The 21,762-nt window shown below is 49.4% G+C and overlaps 1 protein-coding gene across 1 annotated transcript in view; it reads right to left on the reverse strand.

Moving 5' to 3' along the window:
* SLC4A1AP (solute carrier family 4 member 1 adaptor protein) overlaps positions 1-21,762 on the reverse strand; it is a 111,274-nt gene that overhangs the window by 38,103 nt on the left and 51,409 nt on the right. Inside the window, exon 10 of the mRNA XM_033936859.1 lies at positions 12,080-12,266. Within this exon, the coding sequence (XP_033792750.1) occupies positions 12,080-12,266 (187 nt within the window). The remainder of the gene's footprint in view (positions 1-12,079; positions 12,267-21,762) is intronic.

Consider the following 21,762-nt stretch of genomic DNA (forward strand, 5'->3'; position numbering starts at 1 on the left):
TCGCAGGGGGACAGGAACATCCAAACCGTGCCTCTGGGGAGACCACCTCCGGAGCAGAGCATACTGAAGAGGACGCATGTGGGCCCGCGCCCACCTCACCACGTCCAGGGACGCCGCCATCGACCCCAAGACTTGGAGGAAATCCTGCGCCCGAGGACACCGGGACGCCAAAAGAAGGCGAATCTGAGATTGCAATTTGCTTACCCGGGCCTCTGGAAGGAAGACCTTCCCCAAGGAGGTGTCGAACAGAACCCCAAGGTACTTCAGATGCTGAGCCGGGACCAACCGACTCTTGGAAAGGTTGATCATCCAGCCCAGCGACCAGAGAAACTCCACCACCCGAGCCGTAACCCGGGAGCTCTCCTGCAACGACTTTGCCCGAATCAACCAGTCGTCCAGGTAGGGGTGCACCAGAATGCCCTCCGACCGCAAGGCCGCCGCGACGACCACCATCACCCTGGTGAACGTCTGGGGAGCCGTGGCCAGACCAAAGGGAAGCGCACAGAACTGATAGTGCCGACCCAAGATCGCAAAGCGAAGGAAGCGCTGATGAGAGGCCCGAATGGGAACATGCAAGTAGGCCTCCGTCAGATCGAGAGAAGTGAGAAACTCCCCCGGCTGAACCGCCAGAATGACCGACCGCAGAGTTTCCATGCGAAAAGAGGGAATCTTGAGAGCCCTGTTGACCCCCTTCAAATCCAGGATGGGCCGAAAAGTCCCCTCCTTCTTGGGCACCACAAAGTAAATTGAGTACCTGCCGGTGCCCTACTCCGGAGGGGGCACTGGAACAACTGCCTTGAGATCTAGCAAGCGCTGAAGGGTCTGACGAAAAGCCTGCGTCTTCCAAGGAGCCTGACATGGAGAGGCTAGGAAAGGTCCAGCAGAGAGTGGGCGAACTCCAGGGCATAACCGTCCCGCACCACCTCCAGGACCCACTGATCGGACGTGATCTCGGCCCACTTGGGAAAAAATTTGCACAGCCGGGCCCCCACCGGAACCAAAGGGGGCGCCAGCAAGGAGTCATTGTGCAGGACGGGAAGCGGGTGAACCTGCGGAGGGATTCCCTGCCCCCCGAAAGGGCTGCATGCGCTGGAGAAACCGACCCCGGGAAAACCCTGAAGCCGGGAAAGAAGCAGCCCCACGCCCAGGGCGATACTTGCGGAACTCCCGCAAACGCCCCTGGGCAGTGCCACCCCGAGACGCCGGGCGGGCACGGTCCTCAGGCAGACGGGGCACCTTTGAGTCCGTCAGAGTCTGAAGCAACTTATCTAATTCCTCCCCAAACAAAAAAGACCCCCGGAAGGGAAATTTAGTAAGCTTAGCTTTGGACGCAGCATCCGCCAACCAAGCGCGAAGCCACAAAATACGCCATGCGGCCACACCAAAGGCCATAGACTTAGCCGAGATCCGCACCAAGTCATAAAGAGCATCCGAGAGGAACGAGGCAGCCATCTCAATCTCCGCCACCTCCTGATCCACCAAAGACCAGTCATCAGACTCCCGATCCAGGACACGCTCAGCCCACCGAAACACGGCGCGAGCCACCAGCCCCCCACAAATAGCCGCCTGGACCCCAAAGGCAGAGACCTGAAAATTTTGCTTAAGAATGTTCTCCAACTTGCGCTCCTCAGAGTCCCGCAAGGCAGAACCGCCCTCAACAGGCACGGTATGCCGCTTAGAAATCGCCGAGACCACCGCGTCTACGACGGGCGACGTTAAAGTAGCCCGATCCCCCTCTGGGATGGGATACAAACGAGCCATGACGCGCGCCAAACAAAACGGCGCCTCCGGCGTTTTCCACTGTTCCAGTACAATATCCCGAATATCCTGATGCATGGGAAAAGAGCGGGAAACAGTATGGATCCCCCGAAGCAGAGGGTCCCCCACAAGCGGAGTCTCCGGCGGCGCATCCTCAAAACGCAACACCGAAGAAACCTGTTGAATCAGGTCCGGTAGCTCATCCCTCTGAAAAAGGCGCACCTCGGACGCCTCTTCGCCGGAGGACGGGAAACCCGACAACCCGCCGCCAGCGGCAGTCCCCTCGAGAGGGTCCTGGAAATCCTCAAAAGGGTCCAGGTCCTCATCCAGACCGACACGCTCCTCAGACCATAAATCCTCGTCCCAAGACACCCGCGGACGCTTGGACGAGGGAGGAGGAGGAGGGGACGCCACAACAGACGAGAGAGGCAAAGCCGCAGGGAGCGCGGAGGAAACCCCACTCCCCGAAATCCCCTGGGCGCATCCGGGACCCCCAGCCGCCTGAAAATAGGCTCTGCACAGAAAAAAAAAAGAAATCAGGGGAAAACCCCCCCCCGGGGGTCCCAAGGGACTCCCTGCCACAGCAGGGGACCCAGCAGAAACCTGCCCCTGTTTTTCCAATACAGGGGGAAGGTCACCTGAGGTGGAAGACAAAATGGAGGGGCCAGACTGTGAAAATGGCGACTTTCCCGCCAAAAATGCTCCCTCCATGGCCTGTAGCGGCTGAGAAGCCTGAACAGTCCCAGCCGCTAAAACAGGCAAGTCGGCATCAGCTGTCAAAAAATCAGCTGAGAGGGAATCCTTTGGGGAATCCCTCCGTGGGCGGTTGGGGAAGACCGGGCTTCCCCACTGCTCCCAGCCGACTCGCGAGGCACCATCGGCGGGGAGCTCTGGGCGCCTGCAGCCGCTGCCGACGGAGCTCCACCACCTCACCGACCCAAACTACCGAGTTCAGTCCGGCCGCGAGTGCCTCGCGGCTGGACCGAATTGTGTCCTACTCCCCCGGAGAAGGGCACAATTGCTCCATACGCGACCTAGCTAGAAACAAAGTGCCAGTTAGATGAAAAAATACTGTAAAAAACAGTAAACTGACAGGGAAGCAACCCTGCAGACCGGCACTACCTCAGGATTTTTTTTTTTTTTTACAGAACAGACTCCACAGGCTCTCGAAGCAATATGCCTTGCTTGATTTAGGGGGCAAGGCTTACTGCTGAGGCTCCTCTAAAAAAATGTGGGGAGGTGGAGGAAGTGGGGGGGAGGGACCCCGCTCGAGACCTGCCGGGTTTGACACCCCCGAGGTCGGACGGACCCCCAAACAGGGCCCGCCCAAGCTCCGTCCGGCCAAAAACAGGGACTATAAACCCCCTAAACAAATTCCAACAGCCCTACCAAGGGAGATGGGTATAGATCACTCAACACCTGCTGGAGACTGAAAGAAGACTGAGGTAAATAGAGAAGGGAGTATATTATATACTGTCTCACAGTTTTGTTTTCAGTCTCCACCTGCTGGTCATGATTGGATATATACCCATTTGTAAAGATTAACCTCTACTGGTCTGGAGAGTGCTAAAGAATGGATGCTTTAATATGGTGTAATCTCACTGGAGTGCAATACCATTGATACAGTTGTCAATCTCGACCAGATTGCTTGCTATGGATACTCTGAGCAGGGTGCGCATAATGTTCGCCGCCATTGGGCATGATCCAGGGATTGGCCCAATAACGTTTCCTATTTTTTGGTATAGAGCTTCGGGGGTTCTCCTCAACACAATAATGCTTTGTAGAGCCTGGAGATCCTACCCCTTTCAACCTGAACATCCCATAACCTATCCCCCAGAGGGTTCTCAATGTACAGATCTGGCCATGACCGTTTATGGAGAAATGCATGGACCTGGCGATACTGAAACTGCTCCATTGACATAAGGTCATACAGCCATGTTAGCTCCGATACTGGGACTAGTCGCCCATCTACTAAAAATTGTCCCAACGTTCTAGGCCCTCCTTCCGCCCATGTCTGGTATCTCACATCTGACCCGCCTGGCTGAAATCCTTCTGCCACCACTAAGGGGGTTTGCGGGAAATAGGAGCAGTGTTTGAACATTGTAGCTCTAAGTTGAACCCATAGCTGTAGAACCTGCGATATGAATGGGTGTGCCCGCCCAACCTCTACCATAAGGTCTTTTAGAGGGAGCTAGGGCAGATGGCTGAGCAGTTTATCTCCCGTATATCAAGATTCCACGTCCACCCATGTCTTGCTCCTGATGTCTCACCAGGCCAATAAAACGTGCAGCTGGGCCACCCAATCGTAAAGTTGAAAATTTGGTACCCCCTTACCTCCCGTTTTAACATTGGGGGCCTGCGCTTCCAAATACAGTGGAACCTTGGTTTACGAGCATAATTCGTTCCAGAAGCATGCTCGTAAACCAAATTGCTCGTATATCAAAGCAAGTTTCCCCATAGGAAGTAAGGGAACCTGCTTTGATTGGTTCCACCTCCCCCCGAGGCTACCGGCGCTGCTCCATTCTCCCCCCACCCTTGAGGAATCTGACGCTGTTCCAAACCCCTCCCCGCAAACCGGCATCCTCCCCCCACTTGCATTGCCCCCTCCCTCCACCGCGATTCTACTTCCCCCCCCCCCCCCGAGCACGTCAATGACACTTCCTTTACCCGACTTGGCACCAGTGCCGGTGCCTGAAGATCCTCCCTCTTCTGGCGGCCTGGGCTGGGCGGTGCGTTGGAGATCCTCCTTCTTCTGGTCTGGGCTGGACTGGCTTTGAGCATTTGTGCATGCTCAAAGCCTTCTGGTCTCGCTCTCAATCTCGGAGAGAGAGAGACCAGAAGGCTTTGAGCATGCGCAAATGCTCAAAGCCAGTTCAGCCCAGCCCAGACCAGAAGAAGGAGGATCTCCGATGCACCGCCCAGCCCAGGCCGCGCCAGAAGAGGGAGGATCTTCGGGCACCGGCACTGGTGCCAAGTCGGGTAAAGGAAGTATCATTGACTGCTCGGGAGGGGGGGGGGAGTAGGATCGCGGTGGAGGGGAAGCAACGCACAGCGAGACAAGCTCGGTTTACGAGGCCCCAAGTTTGCGAATGTTTTGCTCGTCTTGCAAAACACTCGCAAACTAGTGCACTCGTAAACCGAGGTACCACTGTATAATGAAATATCCATTTATGTAATGTGTTGAAAAAAAACCCTGGACAAAGATATAGGCAATGTACTAAACAAATATAGCAATTTGGGCAGGAGCATCATTTTAATTATGTGGACCCTCCCCAGCCAAGAAATTTACTGATGCTCCCATTTATCCAGCAGCCTTGTGAGGGAATGTATACATGGTTACTAGAACCCCTTCATGACCCTCCCTAACAGAGCTACCTTAAGGGCAAGGCCTAGGCAAGACAGAGCAGGCAGGGCATGGTCCAGGAAGTGAAGTAAAATCTCTGAGCCCAGACAGAACTTGGAGGCTCTGGGGAGAGAGTTGCAGACCTCAAGTTGCTTATGCCTCCACAATCCATCGGTAAAAGATGCTAAGGTAGGAAATGCTTTCCTTAACTCATTCTGAAGATCCTGATTTGGTATGTTAAGACTAGAGCCAGGCCTGGTTTTGTCTATGATTCTTTTGGCACCGATACACTGTTTAGGCCTGGACAGAAGCCAGACCTAGTATGACTGTTTTCTTTGATTTACAAAAGACTTCATTGGCACAGTACTAAGCCTGTGAGGCAACAGGCTTCTGTATATTTAAATACAGGGTAAAGGGAATGGGACTTGACATACCACTTTTTCTGTGTGGGTACAATCAAAACAGTGTACATATTTTAGAAATTTATTTATTTTGTACCAGGGGCAATGAAGTGTTATGTGACTTGCCCAGAGTCACAAAGAGCTAATAAAGAGTTTTTCTGTTTACTTTTACATCCTGTCTCGCTTTTTTTGTGAGGCCCTGCAGCTACCCCTGTCTCATGCTACTACAAGCCTAAAGACGATTCAATAAGACTCACAGAGAACTTTACATTCTGGTGGGCAAATTTATGCTTGATATACAAATATGAAAAAATGATTGCAGAATCATTAGGAAATATAAAAATTTTCAAGTTAATATGGGGTCCATTGACATCTTTTGTTGATTTATTGTAGATTTGATTTTTATTGATACAGTGGTGCCTCGCATAACGGACGCCTCGCACAGCGAACGCTGCGCACAACGAACTTTATGTCTTGATTCGTACAACGAACTTCGTTTCACACAACGAAGTCGCCCGAGCTGCATCCTTCCGCGCAGGCACTGCGCTTAACTGCCCTCTCTCCGCCTGGCTCCCTCTTGCCCCCCCGACTCCCCGACACGATCGGGGCAAGAGGGAGCCCAAGCCCTCTTGCCCCCCGACTCCCCGACACGATCGGGGCAAGAGGGAGCTGAAGCCCTCTTGCCCCCCCGACTCCCCGACACGATCGGGGCAAGAGGGAGCCCAAGCCCTCTTGCCCCCCCGACTCCCCGACACGATCGGGCCAGGAGGGAGCCCAAGTCCTCCTGGCCACGGCGACCCCCTAACCCCACCCTGCACTACATTACGGGCAGGAGGGATCCCAGGCCCTCCTGCCCTCGACGCAAACCCCCCCTCCCCCCAACGACCGCCCCCCCAAGAACCTCCGACCGCCCCCCCAGCCGACCCGCGACCCCCCTGGCCGACCCCCACGACACCCCCAACCCCCTTCCCCGTACCTTTCTGTAGTTGGCCGGACAGACAGGAGCCAAACCCGCCTGTCCGGCAGGCAGCCAACAACGGAATGAGGCCGGATTGGCCCATCCGTCCCAAAGCTCCGCCTACTGGTGGGGCCTAAGGCGCCTGGGCCAATCAGAATAGGCCCGGGAGCCTTAGGTCCCTCCTGGGGGCGGGGCCTGAGGCACATGGGCCCAACCCGACCATGTGCCTCAGGCCCTGCCCCCAGGAGGGACCTAAGGCTCCCGGGCCTATTCTGATTGGCCCAGGCGCCTTAGGCCCCACCAGTAGGCGGAGCTTTGGGACGGATGGGCCAATCCGGCCTCATTCCGTCGTTGGCTGCCTGCCGGACAGGCGGGTTTGGCTCCCGTCTGTCCGGCCAACTACAGAAAGGTACGGGGAAGGGGGTTGGGGGTGTCGTGGGGGTCGGCCAGGGGGGTCGCGGGTCGGCTGGGGGGGCGGTCGGAGGTTCTTGGGGGGGGGCGGTCGTTGGGGGGAGGGGGGGTTTGCGTCGAGGGCAGGAGGGCCTGGGATCCCTCCTGCCCGTAATGTAGTGCAGGGTGGGGTTACGGGGTCGCCGTGGCCAGGAGGACTTGGGCTCCCTCCTGGCCCGATATTGTCGGGGAGTTGGGGAATCGGCGGGGCAAGAGGGCTTGGGCTCCCTCTTGCCCCGATCGTGTCGGGGAGTCGGGGGGGGGGCAAGAGGGCTTGGGCTCCCTCTTGCCCCGATCGTGTCGGGGAGTCGGGGGGGCAAGAGGGCTTGGGCTCCCTCTTGCCCCGATCGTGTCGGGGAGTCGGGGGGGCAAGAGGGCTTGGGCTCCCTCTTGCCCCGATCGTGTCGGGGAGTCGGGGGGCAAGAGGGCTTGGGCTCCCTCTTGCCCCGATCGTGTCGGGGGGGCGGGGGGGCAAGAGGGCTTGGGCTCCCTCTTGCCCCGATCGGGTCGGGGAGTCGGGGGGGCAAGAGGGCTTGGGCTCCCTCTTGCCCCGATCGTGTCGGGGAGTCGGGGGGCAAGAGGGCTTGGGCTCCCTCTTGCCCCGATCGTGTCGGGGGTGCCAGGGACCACACGGAGTCACCCACCGTACCACCCGATTCGGGTAAGCGCAGGTATCGGTGGGTGGCTTATTTGCGGGGGGGGTGCCTTATTTTACATTTTTTTCTAAAAAGGGGGGGCTGTCTTATTTGATGGCCCTGCCTTATCATCGGGGAAACACGGTAGAAAAAAAAAAAAAATGAACAGTTAAGTCCCAGTTTTTGCCGCTGAGACTCTGCCCTCTCTCACTGTAAAATTAGACTCTACTTAGTCTGTCTTTAAATTTAAAAAATGTGTGTTGTTTTAAAAAACAATTATGTTTTTAGATGTATCTAAATAAAAATAATAACCAAAAATTTATCTTTTTTTATGTCATCTTAGCATATTTTATGCTGCAGAACGAATTATTTTTTTTTACATGTATTCTTATGGGAAAACGCGTTTCACATAACGAACGTTTCGCATAACAAACTTGCTCCTGGAACCAATTAAGTTCGTTGTGTGAGGCACCACTGTATATTATGTGCACATCCAGGGGGAGGGAGGGTGGGTTTATTTTTAAATGATTCTCTGAATTCTTGTAAAATTAATATATGGGTTTCTTTATTAGTGCTTATTATCTCTTATGGATATGAAATGTATATCATAATGAGCTTTTTGAAGATTTTATTATTAAATTAAAAAATTATAATAGTTTTGGGATAGGGTGGGGGGAGGGATATGGATTGATTTGTTTCTTGAAAGAGTATTAAGTGATGTCTTAAATATAAAATGTATTTAATTTGTATTGCACTTATTGAAAATGTTGAAAATGAATAAAGAATTAAAAAAAAAAAAGACTCACAGAGAAGTCCCATAAATAAAATTTGCAATAATACTGAAAAATCTTCAAAAGGGCAGGTAGCTGGAATAATTTTATTGGGATTATAGGGAAAAAAAATGAGCAGGCGAGGCTTAAATTTTTTCCTCAATAGACCATTCCAGAAACTTGTGGGATGCATCTAAGCAGTCCTCAAGTTGGGTGGTGAACAACTGCCCCTGTCAAAAAATCTGATATGCCAAAGGAAGCATTATGACTGGCCAAAACGTCAAGCCTGTAATGCTTCACAAAAGTATGAATGGAGGCGCAAGCTGACAACCTACAAATTTCTTCCACTGTAACCACTCAGAAATTTGAGAAAATGCAGCCATTCCCCTATAGCGTGCACCTTTAAAATAAAAAGGGGCTGCCTGCCCATCAATATCTATGTTGCAAAAATCATCCCTTTCAGTCAGTGAGCAACAGTAGTCTTAGAGGCAGGTACTCCCTTTTCAAGACCAGCAAAAGAAAACAAACAGCCAACTGAACTCATTAGCAATACTTTATGACTACACTACGGACATCCAACAGATGTAAGAACAGAATTCATTTCCACAGTTCTCTTGCCAAAGAAAGGCTAATGCACCCATTGATTCAAGTGAAAGGAGGTAAGCACCTTCGGACAAAAAAAAAGGGAAGTGTAGGAATGGAATCTCCAGTCTCTGGTTATGCTGAATGACACAGTTTGGGGTCCTTTCACTAAGCAGCTTAAGAGCATTTTACTGTGGGTCAGAGAGGTAAATGCTCATAGGAATTCAATGAGGTAGGAGCATTTACCTCGTTGGCCCATGGTAAATGCTCTTACACTGCTTAGTAAAACCAGTTGTCACTTAGATGCTATGTGGGATGTCAATATAACTGGAGCTGGTTGGCCATCATTTATTACTTCTCCATCTTCAAGAAACAGGGGGGTGGAGGGGTGTGTGTGTGTCTGGCTGTGAAGGAGAAATTAGGTTCTTACCTGCTAATTTTCTTTCTGTTAGCTTGTAGACTGGTATAGTCCTTACAAATGGGTTACATGCCTCACTGCTACCGGCAGGTGGAGACTTAGCACAAACTTGTATATCAGGCTTGAACAGGGGTAGCCGGAATCCAATCGGGTTTTCAGGATTTCTCCAATGAATAGGCATTGAAAGCAGTGCATGCAAACAGATCTCATGCATATTCATTAGAGAAATCCTGAAAACCCGATTGGATTCCGGCCCTCGAGGACCGGAGTTGCCCATGTCTGGACTAGAATCTGCCCAGCAACTCAGTCTGCCGAATAGTCAAGCAGAACCTAGGAAAGACTTCAACTGAAAACAGTATAACACACTCTGAACAGGAGTGGAAAAAACAACAAATACTTATAAACTACTATTTGAACATGTGTAGAATTTAATCCTGGTATAGAAAACATCCCCACAGCTCACCAGCTGAGCCATAGCCGCTGTTCTTACTTCTCCCCGGCCCTAGAAAAATTCTAGAACCCGTACAAAAACCAAAATCTGCACATGAGCAAAACAAAAACCTGCAATCACCGCACAAAGACAGACAGGGTGGGGGACTATACCAATCTACAAGCTAACAAAGAAAATTAGCAGGTAAGAACCTAATTTTTCCTTCTGTATCACTTGGTGGACTGGTAGAGTCCTTATGAATTGGATGTACCAAAGCAGTACCCATTAAGGGTGGGACCCCCGAAGGGCCGACACCAGAACATGTTCACCGAATACCGCATCTTGACGCGCTTAAACATTTGTAAGGACTATACCAGTCTACCAAGCGATACAGAAGTCGTTCTTAACTAGTTTCATTCATACTTCTCTTCTTGTTCATAATTTTCATTCCATATTTGCTCAACCATTATTTAATATATTCATATCTCCCCTTGCTACCTTGAAGGAAGATTGTGAGATTAGTCCAATTATTTATGATAAACTATATTAAAAAAAAAAAAAAAGGTAGAGAAAATTCCACACTATCCTAGTCCTATACTTATCATTTCTATAGTGCTGCTAGACGTTCACAGCACTATCCCAATATATTGTTATCAACATCCAAAGTGATCACCAACCAATAACAAATAATTATTTAAAGAAATCTTGATAACTGAAATTAAATAGTTAAACAATAAAAGCAGGAAAAAAAGACCTCAGTGGATACAGTCACACTGTGAGATACAATATTTACCCATAGTGTTGACAACAAACCCCCTTGCCAATCATCAGTCAAAAACCTCAATAGCAGCTATCATAAAAATTCAAAACAATTTGTATATAATCACATATGTCCATACTGAAAACCTATGAAAAATTGCAAATACACACCACTTATCTTCAATAATGCCCTGTTGGAGCACCTTCGTTTGACCTGCGGCTTCTCCAGGGGAAATGGATGCTGTGTCGTTATGAAAGCATGTTCTTCTTTGAAGCAAAATAAGTACCTGTATATACGTAAACCACTTTGAATGTGTAACCACAAAAAGGCGGTATACAAGTCCCACCCCTCTTTTTGTTTTTCTTTATAGCAGCAAGTTGTACGGCATTAGTGGGTCACAATTCGCAAGTCGTGACAACACTTATTTGAATTTTGGTAACATCTATGTGAGTAGTAGTAACTTTCGTGCATCATCATTCTTGTTTCTCAAGACTCCTGAGGCAGGCCAGTTGGCTGAAACATGTACATGTCGAGTCATTGAGTCGTGTGTATGTACCATTATGACATTGGAGGAATAAAGATCTTCATATCACCAGATGAGTTGGAGGACACTTTTGTAGTGCACATCATTCTGATCTGGACAATTCCATTCTGGCCTCTTCTCCTTTTTCTTTATAGAAGGACATGTTTTCATATCGACACAAGCATTCATTTTCCCCTGAAAAAGTCGCAGGTGAAAGATCGCCGGGAACGTAGTACGTTCTTCCCACCTCCAGTCTAGCATCCTTTGTGATGTCTTGGAGGAGGAGGGTCATCTGAAAGAAAAGCCTGTAATTAGGACCTGTCCTTCAGGTGATGTAGTATATTCTTGTACCAAGAATAAGTCTCCAGGGGCACAAGCCCAGGAAGAAAGGGTTAGGAAGGTTGTAGTATTTGGTAAGTCAGTCATTGGGAATGTAGGTGGCTTGGTGGCTGGTGTATCTGAGCACCAGTTGGTAATTGCCTGCCTTGTAAAACGGGTACAAGTGGATCGACTTTTTTTTTACTGCAACAAGATTTACAAAGATTAGGGGACACTCGATGAAGTTATTGAGTAATACTTTTAAAACCAATAGGAGGAAATATCTTTTCACTCCGAGAATAGTTAAGCTCTGGAATGCATTGCCAAAGTATGTGGTGAGAGCAGTTAATGTAAATGGTTTAAAAAAAAGTTTGGACAAGTTCCTGGAGGAAAAGTCCATAAACTGCTGTTAAGACAGACATGGGGGAAGCCACTGCTTGCCCTGGATCGGTGGCATGGAATGCTACTACTATTTGGATTTTTGCCAGGTACTTGTGACTTGGATTGACCTCCATGAAGATGGGATACTGGGCTAGATGGACCATTGGTCTGATCAAGTAAGGCTATTTTTAAGACTACATGCATCACCTAGGCAAGATTTTAGACAGTGGTGGGGAGGAGCTGGCTGTCCGCATGATACAGATTCTAAGAGCTCTATATTTTAATACCATTTTAAATGAGCACTGAACTTAAGAATATCTGATGGCAAAGTGAAAGAATGGTTTGTATTTACCAGGCACAGGATTTCCTAGAGAGGAGGGAGGAGATAGTCTCTCTTTTACTTCCACTTTTAGCTCAGGATTCTGCACCTGGTTTGCTTTGTGCATCTCTTCCTCCTCCTCCTCTTCTTCTTCCTCAGGACCTTCATCCTTCATGGTAAAAAGGCTTCCAGGAAGGCTAGTATGTTTGGGAGGCATCCTCTGAAAGAAAAAAGTCAAGAAGTGTAAACTCACCTTCCTCAAGAGACTAGGGTCACAACTCAATACTACACTGGCTGCTTCCATGTGACTATCAAGGTCAAACAGAGCCGCATGTTAATCGTTCAAAGTAGTAGCAATTCACTGAAGAGTCTGCCATCATGGTCAGGTTTTTACATATAAAATTATATTTCGGGCCATTGAACACTGGCAGATGCATGCCCAGTCTCCATTCCTGGGAACGCCTACAAAGGTGAAGGGCAATTCTTTAATCGGCTGATTACAATTATATGCCACATGCGTAAGTAAATGTACAGAAAAAGGAGAAATTAGGTCCTTACCTGCTAATTTTCTTTTTTAGTCCCTCCAGACCGGCACAGAAATGGATGGGTTTACGCTCCAATGTCAGAAGGTGGAGACAGAGACACTAACTTCTGGCATCAGTACAAGTGGGCTGTGCAGTCCCTCTTACAATCAGTCTTTACGAATAGCCAAGCAGAAAACAACTAGGCTGAATCATAACAAACTACTCCACACTCAAATGGAGAAAACAAAAGAATAGTCCAAATGGATCAGAAAACACTGTTGGATTCTGATTAGTACAAAAACCTTTCCCTAACATCCCACAGTTCGCTAGCTAAACCAGCCGAACCAAATGCTGCTGCTTTTGTAAACTCCCCCAACAACCAAAACCCGCAGAAAAAAACACACTCTTCGCGAAAAACACAGACTAACACGCTAAGGTGGTGTTCTGTGCTGGTCTGGGGGGACTAAAAGGAAGAAAATTAGCAAGTAAGGACCTAATTTCTCCTTCTTTATCGTCCCTCCAGACTGGCACAGAAACGGATGGGACATACCAAAGCAGTACCCATCATGGGTGGGACCCCGAAGGGCCGCCACTAGAACGCACTCAAACACCGTGTCCCAATGCACCTGAACATCCACATGGTAGTGGCGAACAAAAGAATGGAGAGAAGACCAAACCGCAGCTTTACAGATATTCACCAGAGCCACAAGTGAAGACTCAGCCCAAGAAGCTGCCTGACCACGAGTGGAATGAGACTTGAGAAACTCTGGAACAGGCTTCTTTTGAATAAGGTATGCCGAAGCAATAGCCTCCTTGATTCAGCGTGCAATGATAGCCTTTGAAGCACTGTCCCCTTTACAAGGACCCGCCAAAACAACAGAAAGACTTACGGAAGTCCTTGGTCCGCTGAACATAAGAGTGAAGGACTCTATGAAAGCGAAGGACTCTATGAACATCCAATTTACGCATCTGACTCTGCTCCAAACAGCCCTCCCGACAACCTAAGACCTGGAGGACCATGAATTGCTTGACATGAAAAGGTAAAACCACCTTGGGAAAAAAAGAGGTGACTGGCCACAGCACGACCCATTCCCGAGAGAACTCCAGGAAAGGCACCCTACAAGAGAAGGCCTGTAGTTCAGAAACTCATCTCGAGGAAGTAATGGCCACCAGGAAGACCACCTTTAGAGTAAGGTCCTTTAAACTGCAGGAACTGAGAGGCTCAAACGGAGGACGAATGAGAACAAAGAGAACCAGACTGAGATTCCAGGCAGGAACAGACGGTCAACAGGTAGTCGGAGCAATTTCGTAGCTCTCAGGTATCTAACCACATCTGAAGAAGAGGCCAACTGCCAACCATGCAAGAGACTGCAAAAGGAAGACAATGTGGCAATCTGCACCCTAAGAGAGAATCAGGCAAGGCCGTGCTCCAGGCCACCCATCACTCTTCAAAGAGACACCAAACATGTATATAAGCCCGAGAGGTAGAGAGTGGAGATTACCTTATCTGAATATCCCTTCTACCTTAGGTGAGCCCTTTCAAGAGTCAAGCTATAAGACAAAAAGTATCTGGATTGAACATTTGAATGGGACCCTGAGTCAGAAGATTGGGCAAGAGGGGCAGTGGGAGAGAATCTGCCATGACCAGATGAACCAGATCTGAGTACTACGGGTGCCTGGGCCAATCCGGAGCCACCAGGATCACGTGACATGTGTATCGAGCAATCTGAAAAATAACTCGGCCCACCAGAGGCCATGGAGGAAAAGCATACAGCAGGCCGGTCGTCGGCCAAGCCTGCACCAGAGCATCCAGCCCCTTGGCCTGGCAATTCCTGCGCCAACTGAAGAACTTCAGAGCTTTGGCACTGACAGTCGTAGCCATGAGATCCATGATTGGCTGACCCCCATGACTGAACAATCAACTCAAAAGCCTCCAGCCCTAGACACCACTTGCTGGGATCCAGTGCATGATTGAATAAGGAAGTCCGCCTGGATATTGTCCACACCAACTATGTGAGAGGCTGAGATGTTCAGAAGATGAGCCTCCGCCCATTCCATGAGGAGGGAGGTCTCCAGCGCCACTAATGACTCCAGCGCCACCAATTGACATAGGCCACCACTGTGGCACTGTCTGAAAGAACTCAAATTGACTTGCCCTCCACCAATGCTAGCCAAATGGCTCTTGTATCCAGAACACTGATCGACCAGGACGCCTCCACCAGTGACCAACTGCCCTGAGCCCAGTGACCGAGACACTGATCCCCCCTCCAACCAAGGAGGCTGGCATCTATGAGAAGCACTGTCCACTGGGGCTGATCTAGACTCACTCCCTGAATCAGATTGGAAGACTACAGCCACAAGCGCAGGCTGTGATGAACTAACCCCCTAAGAGGAATGGGAGAGTCCAGATCATGAATCTATGGCGACCACCGCCAAAGAAGTGCATACTGAAGAGGGCGCATGTGATCACGAGCCCACCTGACCACTTCCTGGGAGGCCTCCATCAACCCCAAGACCTGCAGAAAGTCCTGCACCCGAGGGCAGTGGCAAGACAACAGGGAGCAAATCTGCGAATGCAATTTGCCTATCCTGGCTTCCGGAAGAACACTCTCCCTAAACTGGTGTCGAATAGAACGCTGATATACTCCAAGCGCTGAGACGGAGCCACCCGGCTTTTGGACAGGTTTACCACCCAGCCCAGGGACTGCAGAAACGCCACAATCCGAGTGGTAATTTTAGAGCGCTCCTGAAAAGACTTTGCACGAATTAACCAGTCATCCAGATAGAGGTGTACCAGAATGCCCTCCTTGTGCAAGGCCGCCGCCATCACCACCATAATCTTGGTGAAGGTCCGCAGCACTGTAGCCAGACCAAAGGGAAGTGCACAAAACTGATAATGCTCTCCCAAAATCGCAAACGAAGAAATCGCTGATGGGATGCCCAAACGGTAACATGCAGGTAGGCCTCCATCAGGTCGAAAGAAGTCAGAAATTCCCCTGGCTGGATTGCCAGAATTACAGATTTCAAGGTTTCCATATGAAAAGAGGGAACCTGGAGAGCTCTGTTGACACCTTTGAGATCTAAAATGGGCTGTAAAGACCCCTCTTTCTTGGGCACCATGAAGTAAATGGAGTACCTCCTGGTGTGAATCTCCTGAGGAGGCACTGGGACTACCACTTTGAGGTCCAGCAACCTGAGCAGTGTCTGGCAAAAAGCCCTCTTCTTCCAAGTCGCTTGATATGGAGATGAGACGATCTGGCAAAGGTCAGAAAAACTCCAGTGCATAACCGTCCCGAATCACTTTTAGGACCCACTGATCTGTGGTAATCTCGGCCCACCTCCTGTAAAATTCTTGCAACCTGGCTCCTACGGGAATTGGGGAAAGGACCTGCAACAAGTCATTGGGCCAGACGGGTGGTGGAGGAGCCCCCAAAAGTACTGCATGTGTTAAAAGAAACGTCCTCTGGAAGGAAAAGTCATCGCACCCCGGCCAGGGCAGTGCCTCCGAAAATCACACAAATGCCCTCAGGCAGAACCACTCCGCGAAGCTTGGCGAGGTTGGTCCTCCAGTAATCGAGGCACTTTAGAGTCACTCAAAGCCTGAACCAACTTATCTAAATCCTCCCCAAAAAAGAAAAGGAGCCCTGATTGGGAAACTTACTGAGCTTAGTCTTAGATGCCATGTCCGCCGATCAACCCCGAAGCCAGAGAGCATGGCAGGCATCAGAGAGATAAGAAGCGCTCAGCTCAATCTTAACCATTTCCTAATCCACCAAGGACCAGTCAGTTGACTTACAGTCAAGAACTCGCCCAAACCACTGGAAACAAGCCCAGGCCACCAGACCATCACAAATTGCTGCTTGGACAGCCAGGGCATCCACATCAAAACTTTAAGGAGAGCCTCAATTTTATGATCTTGAGGGTCTCTCAATGCCGAATACCTTCAACCAGCATGATATATCTGTGCGTAATAGCCGAGACCACCACATCAACCACAGGAGACTTAAAAGTATCTCTATCACCATCTGGAATGGGGTACATTTGTGCCATAGACCGTGCCATGTGAAAAGGCGTGTCTGGAACTTTCTATCGAGCATGCACTACATCCCGAATATCCTGATGCATAGGGAAAGAGTGGGATGCTGACCAGATCCCTCTCAAGAGAGGGTCCACAGCACGAGAGGGGGTCCTTAGTTTCCTCTTCAAAGTGTAAAACTGAAAAAACCTGAAGAATAAGGTCCTGCAGCTCTTTCCGATAAAATATATGCATAACCAACTCATCCTCGCCAACCGGTGCCTCTAAAAAGTCTCCATCAAAAACATCAGGCCCCCCTAAAAGATCTGGGAGATCCTCCCCAAGATCCAAGTACTCATCCGGAGAAAACATCAGCTGTAAAAGAATCCTCATCCCAAGACACCCGCAGCCGCTTGGACAAAGGCTGAGGGGGTTGGATAGAGGCAGCTGTGGCAGGAGACTGAATGGGTGCGGCTGGGGGAAAACGACCCCAAGACTTCCGGCACAAAAGTAGGACCCCCAGCCACCTGTAAATAAGCCTAGTATATGGCCAATACAAAATCAGGGGAAAAAATCCCCAGGGGCAACACAGCACTCATGGTAGGAGCAGAAGACACATCGAAGACCTTTACCTGCTTTTCCAAGACAGGAGGAAGGTTGTCTGAGCCTGTTGGTAAAATAGATGTACTTCCCACCAATACTGAGGGAAGGGACGTCGATAAACTGTCACCAGAAATCATATGCGGCACTGAAGCCAGAGACGAACCCGCCGCTACAGAAAAATTGCCAACCGCTCCAGATGTAGCAGAAAGGGAATCCCCAGCCTCCCCGGTGGTCTGCAAAACTGAATCTGACAGACCGCTGGCTGAGGAAATCCTGGCGTGGGCAGCAGGGGAAAGCCAGGGCCTCACCACCACTCCCCGCTGACGAGCAATGCACGCGTGAAGGAGAACCTGCCATGCCGACACCTGAAGAGGCGGTTGGAACATTTCGTACACATGCCAGTTGCATCCACCGCTCGGCGCTCACAGAAAACACACTTTTTCTGCTTTTTGGAAGTGCCAAAACCTCATGCACAATGCTGTATAAAAATGGCGGCCTCAGGTCTTTTTTAAAAGCTCCTTTTATTTCTTGTGTCTTCATTTATTTATTATCTTCTCACAGCTAAACCAGCTATATCAAGAAAAGCAGAACCCACAGGCACTCTAAAGTACTGTAGTCTGTGCCGGTATCGGTGGCCAGGTGTTCAGTTGAGGCTCCTCTAAATTCAGAAACCTGGGGAGGTGGGGAAAATGGGGAGAGGAACTCAACCCTTCCGAGTGTGACAACCCCGAGGTCAGTAGGATCCCGAAGAAGGTCCCTCAAGCTCAGTCCAGTCAAAGGGACAAGAAAGATTCACTAACCAGATCCAACGGGCCTTAACAAAACCTTAGCACAGACTGCACAAACAGACCACTCCACCTGCTGGAGACTGAGAAAAGACGGTTTGTAAGAGGGACTGAACAACCCACTTGTACCGATGCCAAAGGTCAGTGTGTCAGTCTCCACCTGCTGGCAGAGGAGTGTAAACCCATCCATTTCTGGAGGGATGATGGGCTTGGCTAATGCTGGAAGTGGTGTTAGGCGCCGTAAAGCGCCTACATAGGCATGATTCCAGCGCCTTTTATTTAGGCACAGGCAGCGCTTTAACCGTGCTGTTTTTTTGCTATTTCTGTGTTTTTCAATTTAACTTAGGCGCCAGTTTTAGAATTCCCCCCAAAGTGGCTAGAAGGAGTATTAATCTGATCCTCTTGGGTTGTTAAGTATATACCAAAGGTTTTATTAAAACCAGTTGATTGCAACAAACTATAAAGCACAGTTACTTACCATAACAGTTGTTATCCAGGGACAGCAGGCAGATATTCCCACACATGGGTGACGTCACCGACGGAGCCCCGCAGCGGACAGCCTCGAAAGCAAACTTGCTTGAAGATCTCGATCTTTCGAGTGCTGTAGCGCGCGTGCGCCTTCCCGCCCGAACTAGGGGGCGCATCTCCTGTGAGGATCCTCAGTTCAGATACCTAGCCAAGAAGCCAACCAGGGGAGGTGGGAGGGTTGTGGGAATATCTGCCTGCTGTCCCTGGATAACAACTGTTACGGTAAGTAACTGTGCTTTATCCCAGGACAAGCAGGCAGCATATTCCTACACATGGGTGACCTCCAAGCTAAGTAAAAAGGGATGGAGGGAAGTTGGCAATTTACGAAAAAAGATTTTGCAAAACAGATTGGCCGAAATGGCTATCCCTCCTGGATAAAGTATCCAGACAGTAATGAGAGGTGAAAGTATGAACCGAGGACCAAGTGGCAGCCTTACAGATTTCCTAAATAGGTGTTGATCGGAGGAAAGCTACAGAAGCTGCCATAGCTCTAACTTTGTGGTCCGTCACTCGACCTTGCAGAGGAAGACCAGCCTGAGCATAGCAGAAAGAAATGCAAGCGGCCATCCAGTTGGAGATGGTGCGCTTTGAGATAGGATGTCCCAACCTGTTCAGATCAAAGGAGATGAAAAGTTGAGGAGATGTTCTGTGAAGTTGAGTGCGTTGGAGGTAGAAAGCCAAGGCACATTTACAGTCCAAGGTATGAAGGACCGCTTCTCCAGGATGAGAATGAGGTTTTGGAAAAAACACAGGTAGGACAATAGACTGATTGATGTGAAATTCTGAAACAACTTTAGGTAAGAATTTAGGATGAGTACGGAGGACCACTTTGTCATGGTGAAAAACTGTGAAGGGTGGATCCGCAACCAAAGCTTGTAACTCACTGACTCTTCGAGCAGATGTGAGGGCGATGAGGAACACAGCTTTCCAAGTAAGATACTGGAGGTGAGCTTTGTCAAGCGGTTCAAAAGGAGGTTTCATCAGTTGAGCCAGAACAATATTGAGCCAAATCAGAACAATCAGTTGAGCCAAACCACTGGAGGTGGTTTAAGCGGTGGATAGAGATTCAGAAGTCCTTTCATGAAGCGAGAAACTATAGGATGTGCAGAAAGAGGTTTTCCATCCAGAGGCTGATGAAAAGCAGCTATAGCACTAAGATGGACTCAAATAGATGTAGTTTGAAGTCCAGAATGTGACAAATGAAGCAAGTAGTCCAGAACTGATGCTAAGGAGGACGATATGGGTTGCAATTGACGTGTAGAACACCAAGCAGAAAATCTAGTCCACTTCTGACCATAACATTGTCTAGTTGATGGCTTTCTGGAAGCAAGTAATATATCTTGAACAGACTGAGAAAATTGAGGAAAGTCTGTTATGCAGAAAGGTACCAAGCTGTTAAGTGTAGAGATTGCAGATTGGGATGAAGCAAGGATCCTTGACTCTGCGTGAGTAGAGAAGGAAATATTGGCAGAAGTAGAGGCTCCCTAGTGCTGAGTTGAAGTAGAAGGGAGAACCAAGGTTGCCTGGGCCATCGAGGAGCTATCAGAATCATGGTGGCATGCTCTGACTTCAGTTTGACTAGAGTCCTGAGAATCAGAGGAAACGGAGGAAAGGCATAAAGGAACTGATTCCTCCGATCCAGTAGAAACGCATCCGCTTCGAGACGTTGAGGAGTGTAAATGCGGGAGCAAAATTGAGGTAGTTTGAAGTTGAGAGGTGATGCAAACAGATCTATCTGCGGAGTTCCCCAACGAGCAAAGATTTGGCGAAGAGTAGGAGAATTGAGCGTCCATTCGTGAGGCTGTAGAAGACGACTCAATTTGTCCGCCAAATAATTGTGCTGACCTTGAATGTAAACAGCTCTGAGGTAGAGGTTGTGAAGAATTGCCCAATGCCACAATTTCAGAGCTTCTTGACAGAGGGAATGAGATCCCGTCCCTCCTTGTTTGTTGACATAATACATGGCTACCTGGTTGTCTGTATGTACAAGAATCACCATGTCGTGAAGGAGATGTTGAAAAGCTTTGAGAGCATAGAATATCGCTCTGAGTTCCAACAGATTGATATGACACCGACGGTCTGCTGGAGTCCATAGACCCTGAGTGCGGAGACCGTCCACATGAGCTCCCCATGCGTACGTTGACGAGTCGGTTGTGAGGACTTTCTGATGAGGAAGAGGGTGGAACAGCAAGCCTCTTGAAAGATTCAAAGAGAGCATCCACCAACGGAGAGACTTCCGCAATGAAGGAGTTATGGAAATCAGTCGAGATGGCAGATCTACGGTTTGCTGCCATTGGGATGCCAGTGTCCACTGAGGAATACGAAGGTGAAGTCTGGCAAAAGGAATCACATGAACTGTAGAAGCCATGTGACCGAGCAGAACCATCATCTTTCGTGCTGGAATGGATGGAAGGTGGAAGACTTGATGGGAAATCTGAAGAAGTGCGGCCTGACGTGGTTGTGAAAGGTAGGCTCTGAGATTGATAGTGTCCAGAGTTGCTCCTATGAACTGGAGAGACTGAGAGGGAGTCAACTGAGATTTGGGAAAGTTTATGTGAAATCCCAAACTTTGAAGAAAAAGAATAGTCTGTTGGGTCGCTGCAATAACCCCTGAAAAAGAGGGAGCTTTGATGAGCCAGTCGTCGAGGTATGGAAATACTTGGAGACCCTGGTTGCGAAGAGCTGCAGCCACCACCACCAGACATTTTGTGAAAACTCTGGGAGAAGAAGCCAGCCCGAAGGGGAGAACTCGATACTGCAGATGAAGGCTTCCTACTTGAAATCTGAGGTACTTGCGAAATGCTGGATGAATAGGGATATGAGTATACGCCTCTTTGAGATCGAGGGAACACATCCAATCCCCTTGATCCATTAGTGAATATAAAGTCGGCAGAGTGAGCATTCGAAATTTCTCTTTGACAAGGTATTTGTTGAGAGCTCCGAGATCCAGGATAGGTCGCAAATCCCCCGTCTTCTTTGGAACTAGGAAATAACGGGAGTAGAATCCCAAGTTCCGTTGAGTGAGAGGAATTTCCTCCACAGCTCGAAGACGAAGAAGAGCCTGAGCTTCTTGAAGAAGGGGAAGGTGCGACTGATTGGAAGGACACTCTCTTGGATGGCGATCTGGAGGCACCTGGAGGAACCGAAGAGAGTATCCCTCTCGTAGGATGGTAAGCACCTAAAGATCTGATGTAATGAGCTCCCACTGGTGATAAAACTGGGAAAGGCGACCCCCTATGGGGAGGGGAGAATTTGGAAACA

This window comes from Geotrypetes seraphini, chromosome 3 (genome assembly GCF_902459505.1).
Source record: "Geotrypetes seraphini chromosome 3, aGeoSer1.1, whole genome shotgun sequence".
NCBI classification, from domain to species: Eukaryota; Metazoa; Chordata; class Amphibia; order Gymnophiona; family Dermophiidae; genus Geotrypetes; species Geotrypetes seraphini.